The 16,804-nt window shown below is 33.9% G+C and overlaps 1 protein-coding gene across 3 annotated transcripts in view; it reads right to left on the bottom strand.

Moving 5' to 3' along the window:
- Window positions 1-16,804, bottom strand: part of NBEA (neurobeachin) — a 607,091-nt gene that overhangs the window by 550,806 nt on the left and 39,481 nt on the right. For all 3 annotated transcript variants that reach the window (XM_068526405.1, XM_068526406.1, XM_068526407.1), the window contains exons 2-3: window positions 3,642-3,873; window positions 22-122 (exon numbers count right to left, since the gene is read on the bottom strand). In XM_068526405.1, coding sequence (XP_068382506.1) covers window positions 22-122; window positions 3,642-3,873 — 333 coding nt within the window. The remainder of the gene's footprint in view (window positions 1-21; window positions 123-3,641; window positions 3,874-16,804) is intronic.

The following is a 16,804-nucleotide window of genomic DNA, read 5'->3' as shown; positions in this document are numbered from 1 at the left end:
TTCCCTCTGACCACGGCTTACCCAGATTCCACTTTCTCCTCGAAGCATGCTGAACAAAAGCTTCAACTCCTTGACAGTGATGCTGTAGCTGGCAAGAACCCCCAACATATCAACTAGAAGATCTTCAAAGGAAAATAAAGTTATTCTGAACTCTAGTCATGAGCTGCCATCTGTCAAGGTAAATATACTTTTTGAAAGAGCAAAAGTTATCTTGTCATTTCTACATATATATGGATATGTATTATAGCTAAATGTCCTCATGAATAGCCGTTCTAATTAACAATTTTTAATTCATCAGATAAGCAAAAAATTATATTTGAATTTTAGGATTTTTTTTCCCATCAGAATTACCATTTCAATTAAGTTCTCTTTGAAAAATTACATAAAATGGATTTTATAAATTCCCAGAATACACACACATGCGCACACACACACACACACACACAAATCTGCTATATGCTGGGAAAAGTAGGCAAAAAAATGCAACGGTACAATGATTTAACATTGTAAATTTGTTATTTTCAAATGAAAAAGCAATGGTTGACCACATTTGCTTTTAGAATTATCTACTCTTAATAAAATACATTCTTGAAATAGTCCTTGACCCATTAACAACAATTTTGGGCACTCACTCCTTGCCTGGCATTATTCCAAGTGGTTTACATGCATTAACTTCACAAATCCTCATAACAAGCCTATGAGGTAAGTATTATTATTATCCCCTTCTAAAAATGAGGAAAGTGAAGCATAGATAACTTAATCACACTGCCCAAGAACGCACTCTACTAAGTGGTAGAGTCAAAATTCAAACCTAGGCAGTATGGCTCCAGAGCCCTCACTCTTACTTACTAGTATCTAAATAGAAGTACCATTTGAACATCTGACTGGTGATATCCATTATGGTAATGTGTTTATGTTCACATAAGAGACACACCAGCTCACCAGATAATAAGAAAAAATTATACATTTAATCTCTTGTCTCTGATTACTTTCTCATCTCTAGACATTGTAATAGTACCTCTATCAATCATTTTTTGCGAGAAATTAAACATCTAAATACTTATACTTCATTTTCTCAATTTCTAAAGTACATCCTAAGAATTAAAGATACTATGCAATTTATTACAATAAATACACATATACATTATAAACAATTTATCATCAATTAATAAAATAGGTTAGGTTAGGATAAGTTCAAATAATTATTGACATGTACTATACATTATCCAATATCATAGATTAGTTAGCTGAACTTTGAGACTTTAAAAATATTTATTATGTATGTATTTCAAATTAGAAATTTAATATGGTTATTTTCATCAATAAAGAATTGACTTATTCTTACTTAACACCATTATAAGTAAGCAAGCTCTACGATAAACTTGTGACTGTGGATATGCCATTTTAAAGAGATATCTTTTAATGAAAGACCATTCATCATTCAAGTAATAAAAATGTTCATAGTTACTACATATTAGTCAGAATATCTGTTTCTAAGAAAAAATTCTAGATAAAAACCAAGCACTTTAAAATCCTAAGTTAATATAAAGCATTTTTAAGCAATTAGCTGCAATGGCAAAACCTTCATAGAAGATTTCTTAAAGGTATGCCTACAAATACTATTTTAAAAGAATGCTATTTCCAAACCTTTATCTCATCTCCTATGTATGTGACAAAAAGTGATCTATTAAATTTGTATTTAATTACATAATTATTAAGATTTCTTATTTATTATACAGATAAGATAGCCAAGCACCTCAGTTTTTAATTTTATTATAAAATTTTAAAAGGTCTATAAAAAAGGTATTTTCTGTACAAGATTTTTAAAGGAGAAAAAATACTAAGACTATGAAATTCTCTTATCAATTTACTATAGATGTTTAACCACCTTCTAATATGATATCTTCATATTATTAAATGAAAAGAACCTCTTTGAACTTAGCATGCTACAAAACACTCAGAGTGAAAACTGAGTAGTGTTTTGGTGGTTACTGGTGCTTCATCAGTATGTTATCTAAATTTTAATTTCTCTACGGAAAAGTAAGGTAGAGGTATTTTTCTAACACTTATTCATCACTTAAATAAGAAAAAGTGAAAAATTTGTGTTATCCACATTATCATTAATGAGAATAAAGGATAAGGGAGTTAAGAAGCTTTGTATAACAGAAAATGTGAAAAGCTTTGCGGTACTATCACACTTACTATCAGCTTACTTCTCAGTGCTCATGAATTATGTACAGTAAGCTAGTATGTTTGTAATTGTGGCTCATTTTCTAAAGTGCATTCTATAAAGTGTACTTTATTTACAAAAAAAAAAAAAAAGAAAGAAAAGAGAAAGAATTTTAAGGGCTTAAATCCAGATATGAGGATTCAAAGATCACATGATGTTCTATACAACATGTGTACATATAAGTTTATACAGATAAATTCCTGTTAATGCTAAAATTTGCAGATGGTACCATATTTTCATCAAAAAGATGTGTTAATTTTGATTCTCATTTTTCATGAAGTTAACCATTAGTAACCAATATAGAAAATACTAAATCATTCTAAATAGAGATAGATGCCACCTCGAAAGCAATTAGAAATGATTTTAATATACTCTGTAAGAAAAACAAAAATTTCAAAATATTGCTTAAATTTAAAAAGCACTGATCTTTACTCTTCATTCCATTTTTTCCTGTTTAATGTTTTGTTCTACTGATATTAAAATTAATTATGCATAGATCAAAATATTATAGAGGATTTTCTGGTGTTGAAGTATTTTTAAGGATCAGATATGGTCAGATATTGTGAGGAATTATACTAGCACTTTTAGAATTATGAAAACTTTTCATGTCAGAAGAAAGTTATACGGAAGATTCATGGCTTAAGAGAATCAACATTTCAAACTCCTTATTTTCTGGGAGTAACTGTTGCTCTGGGACCATCTTTCAGAACATTTCTACTGAAGTGCATCTAACCACAGAGGAGAATGGACTTGCCGGTGGGTAAAGGATTGACAGTGAAGAATTACAGATATCAAAATTATTATTTGAAATAACACATAACAAACACCAAATTATTATTTTTATCTTGAAATTTCATGCAAATAGTATGTTCTAATTAGCAATAGATCTGCATTTATTTTAATACAAAAGTTCCTCCAAAAAAATATCAAAGTAAAATCGACACTTCCAAAAACTACAGCCTGCTTGTCCGAAGGCTTTTAGCACCTCCTGTCATAGTACCATATATGCCAGACTGGAGAACATGGAGTTCAGAGAACTTTTAATAAAGTGCTAATTTTATAGAAATGTAATATGTATTGTGATATTTTAATTACATAAAGGTTTAATTAAGTTCTACATAGAAAGGTACTGTTCATTTTTCTGATAGATTTCATAGCACTTATTCCACATTACTGAGATTTTCTAAAACCTGGAAAACCAAAATAGTAGTTATTTTTGTCTAACACAGAAGTCATCTTTCATTCTTCAGGTTTCCCCTTAACATAAAAGGCAAATTTCCCATACATTTCTACTTATCTATTTTAAAACAAGGTAGCTTCAACGAAACTATATAACCTATAGAATATAAAGAGAAGCATATGAATCTTTATAAACATTTAAATTATCCTTTCCTGTCAGATAATCCCATACCTGCTATCATGTCATCTACAGCACTCATTTTCAGCAATACTTGCTCAATTAGCCCAACTTCTGTGCTAGTCTGTAAATTCCGAACACTTTTTCGTAGGATGGCTGTAAACATGCTCCATATTTCTGCTTGACATGTGACATCACAGTGTTCCAAAAGCTCTGTCATGCATGTTATACTCTCAGCATCCTGGATAATAAAGTTCATCTCCAAGTCAAATTCTCCACCAACCAGCTAAAAATAAACAGAAAAAAAAAAATCACCAATGATAATGTGAGAGCTTACACATAACAACAAAACAAATATTTAGCTAGCAAGAAAGTATTAGCTACCCTAAAAAATTTCAAGTCTTCTAGCCTGAAACTAATTTTGATAAAAATTTCACTACAGATAAGTGAAAGGTGCTGTAAGAATTAAAACTAGCAAAGAGAAGTCTAATTTTTTTTTTTCAATTTGAAAAGGTGATTTCAAATCTAGAAAAATAGAGTAAAATAGAGCAAATGACTAAGAGGTGGGATTCTGGACAAATTCCCTTAAAAAGGTTTTGGCTTTGAAAAGTGAAAAATACTAGAAGATGCAGAGATCACTAAGGATAAATTTTAAGACATGAAAATTCATTTTCTTTTATACTACTAGACTGACAAATAAAATAGATGGAACTGAAAAAGAACAGGTGGGTCTAATCTCCATGTATAGAATATGAAGAAACATGAAACTATATTAGCAAACTTACAGTAAATGTTGAAATAACAGAATTAATGTTAAAAATGTTTACAAGAGAAATATGTAATATCTAGTAGTATTTTTAAAAAAAAACATGTGAACTGGGAAAGAAAGCTGATTTAATGGCAGCATATTTGACTTGTGGCATTACGCCAAGTGAGTCAAAAGTAGTACTGCTCCTCCCAAATGCTACTTTACTACAGCAATAGACAAATACACATGGAATAAAAGATACAATGATACTCCTATTCTCTATTGATCAAATCTCACATGAATTAGTTTATTCAGTAATAAGTACCATTCTTAAGGAAGAACATTAACAAACTGGATATCTTTTTGATCTAGAGAATGGAAAATTTAGGCAGAAAATAATAGCCATATACAAAATGCGTGACAAATGTGAAGTCATTCATTCAACAAATATTTTATTTATTAAAGACTAGAACTTACTGTTCTAAGAACTGGAAATATATCTGTGGACAAGAAAAAGTCCGTGCGCTAACAGTGCTAAATTCTAGAAATAAAGATCTATATATGTATTTACGTATGTTCTACTTTAGTCCAAAAAAGGTTGCATTTGGCTTATAAATTACATAAAGTATAAAAGACATAAATAGTGAGTAGTTGAGAAAGAGGAAGCGAAGGAAAATAAAATTAGGCTCAGACAGGGGCTAGAGATTAGATTCAAGAAGTCAAATTAATTTTCCATCAATGAAAGGTGTTCATTAATATGGATGGATGAGCACATTGTATAATATAAATTTGAAAATAATGGTAATAATAATACCACCACCTAACCTCACATGCCATTTAGTATTATTCTAAGTGCTTTACATATAGTAAATAACTTAATTCTCACAGCAACTAATGACAAAGAAGCGAATATTTTAAAAGTCTTCCAGAATTTAAGAATTTAAAAACAAAACATTCTCAACTTGTAAAATATTATACTCTGTATATATATTTTCTCTGTAACAGCTCCAAAATTCAACTTTATAAGAAACTAGCCCTTATGCTAACTTCCGACCTTTTACTGACCTAGATATTCTCTCTGGTTAAAGGTTGGTTTTACTTCTATGTGTGAAACGACTTCAACTCCTCCTACTATTTCTGGTTTATTAACAAAAATAGCTATGAGAATGGTTAAGAGATTGGCTCTGAATTCAGACTTCCTGGATTCTGATTTTAGCTGCACCACTCACTTTAATGACGTTACTTCTCTAAGCCTGTCACTTCATCTACAATATGGGAATAAAAGTTCCTATCTAATAAGGTTGTTGTAAAGATTAAATAAATAAAGTAATTGGGTTATAAGCACTTAGTAACAAAGTCAGGCATATAGTTAGCATTCAGTTAAGGAGTTAACGTTAGCTATTACCAGTTCTCTTACCCCAACTTTGAGCTAAAAATTGTAGTCATCTGATCACATACATATAAAGTACCATGAAACAGCCAGTGTAAACCTTATGTTTCCAGGAAAAGCTAAATTATTGTAGATCGTGTACTCTCTTAGATATTAACTTGTAGATCTAGCAAAACCAACTCAAGCATCATTTTCACCGTGCCATGGTCTCACCAAGACTTGCTTACTTTTTCCTATTTATATATCCAATTGACTTGGGTCACTACTATGAAACTTGTAAACCCATGATTAGTAACTTAGAAGAGGTTCTCCAGAAGTGAACCACAGAGAAATAAACAGGTCTGAAAAACAATTGACAACTTACTGACTGAACTAAAAGAAGTAGATACCAAAGTTTAAGTCTATAAGACTCAGAATAAATCTCTGTAAGAATTAGTATACACTAAAATGGGAGAACACTGAAGAATTTTTTAGACTAATCTCCTTAATGAGTTGTAAATGCTTAAGTAAAATCTGGTCTACCCAAGAACCATTATCAAATGTGTAAATAACAGAAAGGGGCTCAGTGGTAACAAAAAATAGTCTGCTTTTAAAGGAATTAACAATTATAAAGTGTAATTCTAACAATCAAGCTATTATGTGAAGCCTAAGGCTCTATCTTTCACAGTTAAAAAAACAATGCCCCTTTCTATACATCATTTAATTACAAAAGAGCACAGTTATGGCTCCCTGATTTCACTGCCAGAAGCTGTAAAAATATTTATTACAAATGTTATAACAGAGTGGACCTATGTTTTCGGATGGTCTTTCTAACCCCTATTATAATTTTTAATACATTAGTGTTAAGGAGGCTAACTGCTTACAGAACTATCATTCCAAGATTAGGGAAATATTTATTCCTCACTTGTAATGAACAGTTCAATATTTATCAACTAAAGCATAGAAGAAAAAGTAGAAACAGTCAGTCTGTTATTATTTAAACAATTCTCTAACAACCCTATGAGGAAAAGGCATAGTTGTCTTCAGAGAAGGAAGCTGAAGATAAATGAGGTTAAGCAACATAACCAAAGTCACACATGAGCAAGTGGCAGATCCAGGATTCTAATCTAGACTAGAAAATGTACCGAAACAACTTGCTATGAAGTCAAGAGTGTAAACTTAAAAAATAGAGATGGGACGTGTCATAGTAGCTCTATGAAGAAATTAGTGCTTTGAGAACAGTGTATGGGTAAAATGAGGAAAGGCAAAATGATTTCTGTGGGTAAGAAATGAAACAACAAGAGGTAGTAAATCACAATAAAGAAAAACAACCAATTTATTTAAAGTTATTTAAATAAATTATTTCAGTAAGAATGTCTAAGACTTTGAAGGCTCAATTACAGGAAAATTAGCAATAAACACTAAAAAAGAAAACTCACAGGAAAACATTTTAAAAAACAAAGAAAGTGACATGACAGGCTAGAAAGCTAAACCAAAAAAAAACACAACAAAACCTAAAATCACTGTTACCATAGTACAAATGAGATTTATAAATCAATTGAGACTTCCTGTAAATCTGAATGTGTCAATATGACACTCTATTTGCACAGTTAAGGGTTTTCTTTTCCTCCAGGCCTTCTCCTTAAAATTCTAAAAGGTACTGGCATTCAAGAAAAGCGGTCCACAAGGGCCCTTCCTACTCAAGAATCTGTCATAAGTGAATAAAATAAATATAGGTCAGCCTTTTTAATGAACTAAGTTTTATTTACATAAAAGCATAAAAATTACTGGATAAAAATTTAGAATATAAATGTATTATCTTCTGAAAGTACTAAGGTTTATAATTACTAGCAATTTAAGTATCTTTTATTTTTTAAGTACAGAGTTTTAAATATCTTTATTTTGAAATCTTAGATTATTAGTTAGGATTACATGGAATAATTCAGTGTACATTAGACTAAATCAAACTGGATAATTATTAACCAGTTGGATTTCTTTGCAAATCTTTGCAAATCTGTGGATAAACTCTAAACTAGATAACATTGCTTATAAAGCCCCAGTTCAACACCCCACATTCAGCTTCCTCTACTTTCCATTCCCTAGCTACTGTCATGAAAAACATTTCCACAATGCCATCTCTCACTTCATCTAAAACTCTTTATAATGTTACTCCCTATGCATGAAATAGGGTTCTCTCCCAACCCCTAATTTTAACTTCCATTAAACCTCCAAATATCAGTTTAGATACCATTTAATCCAGAAAGTCTTCCTAGTAACTGCAAACGCTGCCTTTCTCTGAACTCGCGTTACAACCCATCCACATCACAGCAATCATTTCAGGATATCCTAGATGTTTACAGATTTCTTTCCATCCCCCACTTTACAGTAAGCTTTGTAAGGGTAAGGACCATTTCTAACTATCAACCATATCTACGTCACTAGCACACTGACAAACCCATGCAAATTATTCAATATTTAACACAGAATGGGAAGATGGCAGGATGAGAGGACAGAAGAGAGGTAAGTAGGCTGGCAGGAGGGCTTCACAAATTCATGGTCCATCATCAGGTTGTAAGCCAAAGACTTTCTACCATACTCTACTTTTCTCTTTTAGCAACGAATTGCTCTTAATGCCATATAACTTTTTTAAAGTTCCAGAGATGACCACAAAGCCAAAGAAAATGTTTCCTCATTCCTGTTCATACCCCTTGGTTGCGTTATTTTTTTCTTCTATTACCACTTAAAAAATATGTAAGGTTTCACAGGTGAAATTTGGGAGACATGTTATTGTCTAAGTAAGGGACTAAGTACACTACACACAATTTTTAGTTGTTAAAATCAGGCTTAAATATATTTCCACTTCCAGTTTCTAACTATTTTCAAGTGAAATCAATTACAATATCTTCCTTTGAAAAAGAATGGAAGTGATGTCACCAAAAAACACCAGAGTGGGCAGCTACGTCCTCCCTAAAAAACTAATGATCTAGCAAAAACTGGCAGAATAAACTTCTGAAGATTTCTGGAATCAAGTCAAAAATGTACAACAACCAAGGGAAGACTTGGTGAGGAAGAAGCGACTGTTTTGTGGGGCACGTCCCACCTTCAATCCCTCAGATTGGCAACAGTCATGAGGACGCTAGCCTGCACTGGTGGCGAGGGCTGCTAGTTCCAAAGGAAGCACTAGGGACCTTATTCTCAAAGAATTGTAGTTGTAGGTCTGAACCTGACTGGCAGCTCCCTCAAGCATAGACACAAAGAATTTTCTTTGCTTCACTCAACTCAGAACGTCCCTAGAGCTAGAACACTTCCGCTGAAAGCATTTAAAGGCACATGTATTAGCTGCAGCACCTGGGGCAAGCCAACACTTGGGGCAAGCAGTAGACAGACCTGGAAGCCTGGGAAGGAAGACATGGGGAAAGGAGATAAATGTGGGTATAAGGTCTTTCAAAAGCTCTCATGTATACTGGGTAATCCAGAAAGCCACATGTATGCCCAGGGCAGGTCGCACATTCAGAAAAGGCCTACAACGTCCCTAAGCTTTCATTTGTAGCTGACCTTTAGGCTCTACACAAGTAGGAAGTAAAAGCTAAAGTAGAGATGTAAACAGCCTGACCAAACACTGAGGAAGTCTCCAGCACAGAGCAAAAGATGGGGAAGAGCATTTTCTTTTCCTTTTTTTCCTTTCCTTGGCTCCAGGCATTTAAGGTAACTCTGTCAAAACATCAGCTGCCCATCAAACTACGAGAACAAAGCCTTCAATGGCCAAAAGTGGCAGAGAATACAGCTCTTATACAGAATACAGAATATAATTTAGAAAAGCTACTAAGCAAACAGCAATAACAACACACAATAGCAACTACAAACTCAAGAGTAGGGAAAAGAACAGAATTTCCAGAGTTTCCACATTACAATATTCAGAATGTCCAAATTTCAACAAAAAATTATGAGACACACAAAGAAACAAGAAAGAATGGCCCATCAAAAGAAAAAATTAATTTTGTGTTCAAAATTTGATAACTGCTTTTGTCTTATCTCCTTCCTCTATTCTGTCTTCCAGCTTATGTTTTGCTTTCTATTAGTACACAGATGTCTTCTACTGTTAGCCAATCAAATTACTTTTAGAAGCAGATACAATCTAATTATGAAGCTCTTGACTTATTAATTTCTAAAGAACAGATCTTCAATATAAAGCTATAACTGTGTGTAATTTTACAAAGAAACAAAAGTGAAAACATGATTAAGAACCACCATTTTGTGAACATTAATTATATGTTGCATAATTTACGCATATAGCCTCATTTAATTCTCATAACTCTGGGAGATGAGTAACTCAAACAAGGAAATTGAGGTTAGCATAAGTTAAGTAACCTGCCCAAGGTCCCTAAGCTAGTGTCAGCATCAGAATTTGTCTTGTCAATATCATAAAGAATTAAGAAGTGTATCATTACCAGAGAGATCACCCACAAGACATAAATATGTACTGCCACTAGTCGTCTAACCTTCAAAATCTGATGTTAAACATTAGCATATGTAATAAATGACTTTTAGATAAGTGTTCAGTAAATAACAGGAAAACTTTATAATTTGGACATGAACATAATAAAAGTTAATGATCCTAAACCCAGCCAACAAACCAAGGCAAGAAAAATAGAGAATTACTTGTTTTTTTCCTATTTCTTTCACACAAGTCCTCTCTACAAGTAATTTATATTGACAATCTTTCTGTGATATAGGAATAACTATACCCAAGAGTGTAACAAATGCTGCTGTAAATACCATCCATAAAAACTCTAGGGAAGGGAGGAGGAGACAAAGGGAATAACTGTCATACAATAAGTGCCTTCTTTAAAATATATTTTAAACAACTTGCACTTTATCAAAAGCAAGTATAACCATCTTTATAATTGCTTTATATGATTATACCAAACATATATGACAAATCCACCTGGCTACTAGGAGCCAATTGACATTTGAAGGAAAACTAAATGTGTTAATTGCCAAACCACTATATGCTTTTAAATTCTAACTCCTAGCCTAACAATGAAAACTCTATTTCATAAATAAAAACAAAGTAGAAACTTCTGCAGACAAATGAAAGCTGAGAGAATCTGCTGCCCACAGACTTTTACCATAAGAAATGTTAAAGTAAGTTCTTCCAGCAGAAGGAAAATGATACCAGCTGGAAATTTGAAATGACACAAAAAAACTGAAGAGTGCCAAAATCAAGACTGTTGTTAAGTGCAAAAGACTGTTGTATCTCATTTTGAAAATTCTTTAAAAGATAACTATCTAAAGCAAAAATAACAATGCATTAAGGGATTTATAACACATATGAAAGTAAAACCAATGACAGCAAGATCACAGAGGACGAGAAAGGAGAAATATAAGTATACTTCTGAAAGATTCTTCACCTATACTTGAAGCAGTATATTATTTGAAGGTAGAGAGTAAGTTAATGCATATTGTAAACTCTAGAGAAAACACTGAACATGAAAAGGAAACAAATGCTAAAGATCTTAACAGACACCTTACTGAAGAAGATATACACATGGCAAAGAAGCATATAAGAAGATGCTCCACATCCTACGTCACTGGAGAAATGCAAATTAAAGCAAGAATGAGACGCCACTGCACACCTATTAGAATGGCCAAAACCTAGAACACTGATAACATCAAGTGCTGCTGAGGATATGGAGCAACAGAAACTCTCACTGTTTGCTGGTGGGAATGAAAATAATGCAGCCACTTTGGAAGACAGTTTGGTGGTTTCTTACAAAATTAAACATACTTCTACCATACAATCCAGCAACTGTGCTCCTTAGTATATAATACTCAAAGGAGCGAAAAACGTATGTCCACACAGATTTTGTCCACAAAAATCTGCACACAGATGTTTATAGCAGCTCAGTTCATAACTGCCAAAACTGGAAAGCACCTTCACAATTTCCTTCCCATGGAAACGGCATAGAATCTATATAATGTACGGGAAATTAAAACAATGCAAGAAAAAGTTTTAACTAAACCTAGAGTTGACTTTCAGCTACAACAGAATGCATATATATATATAACATGAAACACACCCCTCAAAACTTCAACTTCTTGGAAAAAGACTATCATCCATTCTGCAACACATCATGAATTTAAAAACAAAAAAACAAAAACTAAAAAAAACTAAAAACTATCTCCCTAAAATAAAATTAATTACTCTCTTGGCTCAGTCATAAACACTTGATGCCTTCACATTACCTGTGACTCTTCTGCTATTTTCATGTCAAGCCCTAGTATTTCTTTCTTACTCATATCTCAGACTCAGACCTTTTTCATTTTTCCTAGCTCCCACACCAAGCAGTTTCAAAATTGCTTTGTTGCCTCCTCACAGTATCTTCCTACCTCAAGTTACCACTAAATACCACCCGCCAAATTCATCCTTCTACAACAGCACTTAGATCATAATAAACAGTTTCTCTACCACCTTTTTACTGAATGAATTTTTATTTATTTAATATTTGAATATCTAAATTACCTGAGTTATCTGAATTTATTATTTGAAATCCTTCTCACAGGAATACTGATGAGGACCGAACTGGTAAAATGGAAGAGAGCTAGATTCCTACATTTTTTTTTTTTTTTTTTTTTTTTTGGCTGCACTGGGTCTTCATTGCTGAGCGTGGGCTTCCTCTAGTTGCGGCAAGCGGGGGCCACTCTTCGTTGCGGTGCGTGGGCTTCTCGTTGTGGTGGCTTATCTTGTTGCGGAGCATGGGCTCTAGGCACGTGGGCTTCAGCAGCTGTGGCTCTCGGGCTCTAGAGCGTGGGCTCAGTAGTTGTGGTGCATGGGCTTTGTTGCTCCGAGGCATGTGGGATCTTCCTGGACCAGGGATCAAACCCCTGTCCCCTGAATTGGCAGGCGGACTCTTAACCACTGCGCCACCAGGGAAGTCCTAGATCCCTGCTTTTAAATCAAAGCTCTGCTAAAACCTATGGGCAGAAGTACATTCATTTAGTATTCTAGGTACCTCAGGGTATTTCTCCTCTGAGCCTCAGTTTCCACCTAGGCCAAAACTATACAACCTCTAAAATCTTCTGGTTCTAGGATACAGTGTATTACAACCTCTATTGAGAAGACAACTGTGATGTGTGCAACAGCTGTGGTGTCTATCATATAGCAAGGACAGAATTTAGAATCTAAAGACTCAAAGGGGGTAAAATCATTTTCAAAAGACTGCAGGGAAGGCACTGAATAAATTGCAAAGACTACCTGATGAGGTAAAAGCTAAAGAGATGATTCACTGATAACAAAACTTCTGTTTGAGAGAAATAAAAAAATATTGGACCAGAACAATAGAACATTAACCTTTGATTCCTACAATTCACAGAAGCTGCATGAGATAAAAAGGTTTTTGGCAGTACAAACCAGGACAGGAATGTGACTTCCCAAAGGACTGTTTATATCCTAATGAGAAGAAATTCCTCCTTTAAAAGGCTTTCATTAGGAAGCAACAAAAACAAAAAATAAATGAATCAAACATTTAACTCAAGAGGTTGGGAAAATTTTTTAAAAAGCAAGTCTGAGTAAATTATGAGGAAAAAAATTATGTTAAAGCAGAATTTCATGGGTTAGAAAACAAAAAATTATAGATTTGGTAAATAAATTCATAATGTGATTCACAGAAGAAAAAAGAATAATATACACAATCCTCAGACAAAAAGAGAAAAGACTCTGAAAATTAAAAATGAGATATAGCAAATAAGTAAACTTTTTTTCTCATGAGACATATGTTCCATCTGTGCTAATAAATTTACATAGAGAAAAAAGGAACTAAATTAAAATGTTTCTGAAAGTGTATCTCTGAGTTGTGGGCTTATAAAACCTTTTCTTTTTATCTTTACATATTTTCTGATTCTATAGATTTTCCAAAATGAGAATCATTTATTTTTATAATCAGAGGAAAAAATAAGTGGGGGGGAACTATAATAACTTTTAGTATCAGGAGTTATATATAAACACTAGACTATAAGCTCCCTGAAAATAGGACCCACATTTGTCTTACTGACCAATCCATGAGCAGCACCTATACAGGACGCACTGTAATATTTGAAACTATTATATATCTATTAAACAAGTATTTAATATAGTTTTGTGAGATTTGCATATTTAAAATGAGGTTTAAAATAATATTTACATTTTTAGAGTTTTCAACTTTATAGTCCTTTGGCCTGTTTGATCAAAGAATTCCTGCCAATTCTTCCATGAAAATAATCTATCCCTTAGGTACAGAATCAGGAGCAAACCTAATGCCATTCAACTTCTAGTTCTAGTGGAACCTCTAGTTCCACTCCATAATATCCTAAGCAGTCCCTTCTTTATACAATTTCTCTTCTTCCCATAACATGGAAATTTATCAAATTCCTAATCAGAATATAAAATAAAAGCTAATGAAAGGAAGTGATAGAGTCCAAGGAGATACTGATTAAGGATGACACTTAACGAAGAAGAAAAGGAACAATTCACTAACACGAGGCTAAATAATCGCTGTTCTATTTATTTATTTTTTTTTAAATGTACATTTTCTTTTTTTAATTTATTATTATTTATTTATTTATTTTGGCTGTGTTGGGTCTTCGTTTCTGTGCGAGGGCTTTCTCCAGTTGCGGCAAGCCGGGGCCACTCTTCATCGCGATGTGCGGGCCTCCCACTATCGCAGCCTCTCTTGTTGCGGAGCAAGGCTCCAGACGCGCAGGCTCAGTAGTTGTGGCTCACGGGCTTTGTTGCTCCGCGGCATGTGGGATCTTCCCAGACCAGGGCTCGAACCCGTGTCCCCTGCATTGGCAGGCAGATTCTCAACCACTGCGCCACCAGGGAAGCCCAATCGCTGTTGTATTTTTAAATGCTAGGTAAAAAGTGGTTTTTACTGACCCACAATTGATCATGATACAAATCCCTGGAGTTGGGCCAACTTGGGAACAAATCCTGACTCTGCCACTTACTAAATTCATGGTTTCTTAAGTAACTTCTCAGTATAACACCACCTATCTCACAGGGACATTAGATGATTAAAGAAGCTATTCCATTTAAGTACCCAACAGTGACCAGCTTAGACTACGTACCCAATTAATGTTAATTTCATTATTTTTCCAGGATGAGACTGGCACCCAGAAAAAAATGAGGAAAACTTACTCGTTTACATGGGAACAACACTCATGACTTTAACTTCATTAGTACCATGTGCTGATCAACAGATCTAAGTGACAAGTGATCAATATTATTTAAAAATATAATTGCAATATTATTTAAAAAACAAAATTACCCAAAACTTTTAGAGATAGTAAATTATCACAAAGAAAGTACTGGTTTTGCTTTTTAGAAAACACAAACACACATTTCATACACAGGCATAAAAATTAGTAATTTCCCTTATAAATACAATACCATAATTGTGAAGGATTAAGCCTAAGTAAAACATCATGTAGCCTAAAATGTATAATCCTTAAAATGAAGATATATACCTAAACTCAGCTTCCATAAATATTTCTTAGAAATCCTAAGGAATATTAAGAGCAGTATCTAGTTCACGTAGGAATTCCCAACTATGGGTAGGTAATTACTTCAGTTTTCCTTGACCTACAGCTTAAACTATATACAGAAGTCAATATCAAAACAATTTTTACTTGAAATAGAGTTTGCATTTTTATGTCATATTTACATCAACTAATGTAATACATTTGTTTACATAGAATTCAAACAGTTGTTTTTACTGTCTGAAAATTAAATCACAGCAAAAAGAGCAATAATTCATGTAGTTTCAGTGTATGGTAGTCAATCATTTATTCATACTGAAGGGGATCAGTATATGCCACCCCAAAATATGCCACTTTGGCATAAGGGTTATTTAAAACTGAAGGCAATTAAGAATCAACAGATATAGGAAGAGTCCTCTGCTTTCCCATTATCTACCTGAAAGCAGGGCATAAATTTACCATTGTGAAAGTGGTATAAATATCCCACCACTCTGGTGCTAGGGTGAGAAGAGCAACCCTTGTCACTGAAGATGGAGAGCTGGCCCCAAGATGAGTCTGCACACACCAAACTTTACTAAAATAACCCTTATCTTCCATTTGTTCTCCCACATATTTCCTAGTCATTTCCTCACAAAGTATCGTCCCTTGGAGTCCAAGCCCTCTTTCCTTTGTTGAAAAGGGTATATAAGCTCTTTGAATTTCACTTATTTTCTGTGAATTGTTCCCAACCACCTATGCCCCTGCATCACCATAGCATACCTTCTACTGGGTTATTCCCATCAGCATGCAAATGCACTAAAAGTGTTTTTTTCTTCAAAAAAAAAAAAAAAAATCATTGACTTTACCTCACTCTTCAGCCATTAGCCTATTTCTCTACCCTTGTTTACTGAAGCCCCCTCATCCCCAGGACTTAAAAAATTTGAATTGCCCCAATCCCAGTATTTGTGTCTCTTCTTTGTCCATACTAAGTGGACATTCAATCTCATGGCTTTTAATACTAACTAGATACTGCTGACTCACAAATGTATATCTTCAGCTAAGACCATTTGCAGCCTCATATATCCAACTGATTTCTTGTTATCTCCTCTCCTATGGGTAATAAACATCTAAAATTTAACAGGGCCAACAACAAACTCCTGATCTTCTTCCCATCGCACCCCGCTATTCGATCCATTAGCAAACTTCCCAGTCTCAGTCAATGGCAACTCTCCACTCTTCCAGTTAGTCAGGCCAAAAGTTTCAGTCATCCTTGACTCCTCTCTTTCTCGCATGCCCAAATCCAAATGTCGAGCAAATCCAGTTAGCTGTTCCTTCAAAATATATCTAGAATCTGATCAATTCTTGCTACTTAACTGCTACCGCCATGATCTGAAACAGTATTTCTCCCTCTCTCTCTCTCTCCCTCTCTCTCTCTCTCTCTCTCTCTCTCTCTCTCTCTCTCTCTCTCTCTCTCTCTCTCTCTCTCTCATCAGGGTCACTGAAAGAACCTCCTCAATGGTTTCTCTGTGTCTACCCTCACAACCCAGGATTTATTCTCAACACAGGTTTTAACGGGATCAATGTGAGTGCTAAGCAGATCATGTC

This window comes from Eschrichtius robustus, chromosome 18 (assembly GCF_028021215.1).
Source record: "Eschrichtius robustus isolate mEscRob2 chromosome 18, mEscRob2.pri, whole genome shotgun sequence".
Classification (NCBI taxonomy): Eukaryota; Metazoa; Chordata; class Mammalia; order Artiodactyla; family Eschrichtiidae; genus Eschrichtius; species Eschrichtius robustus.
Note: the sequence above shows the minus strand (reverse complement) of the source record. Positions and strands in the feature narration are given on the sequence as shown.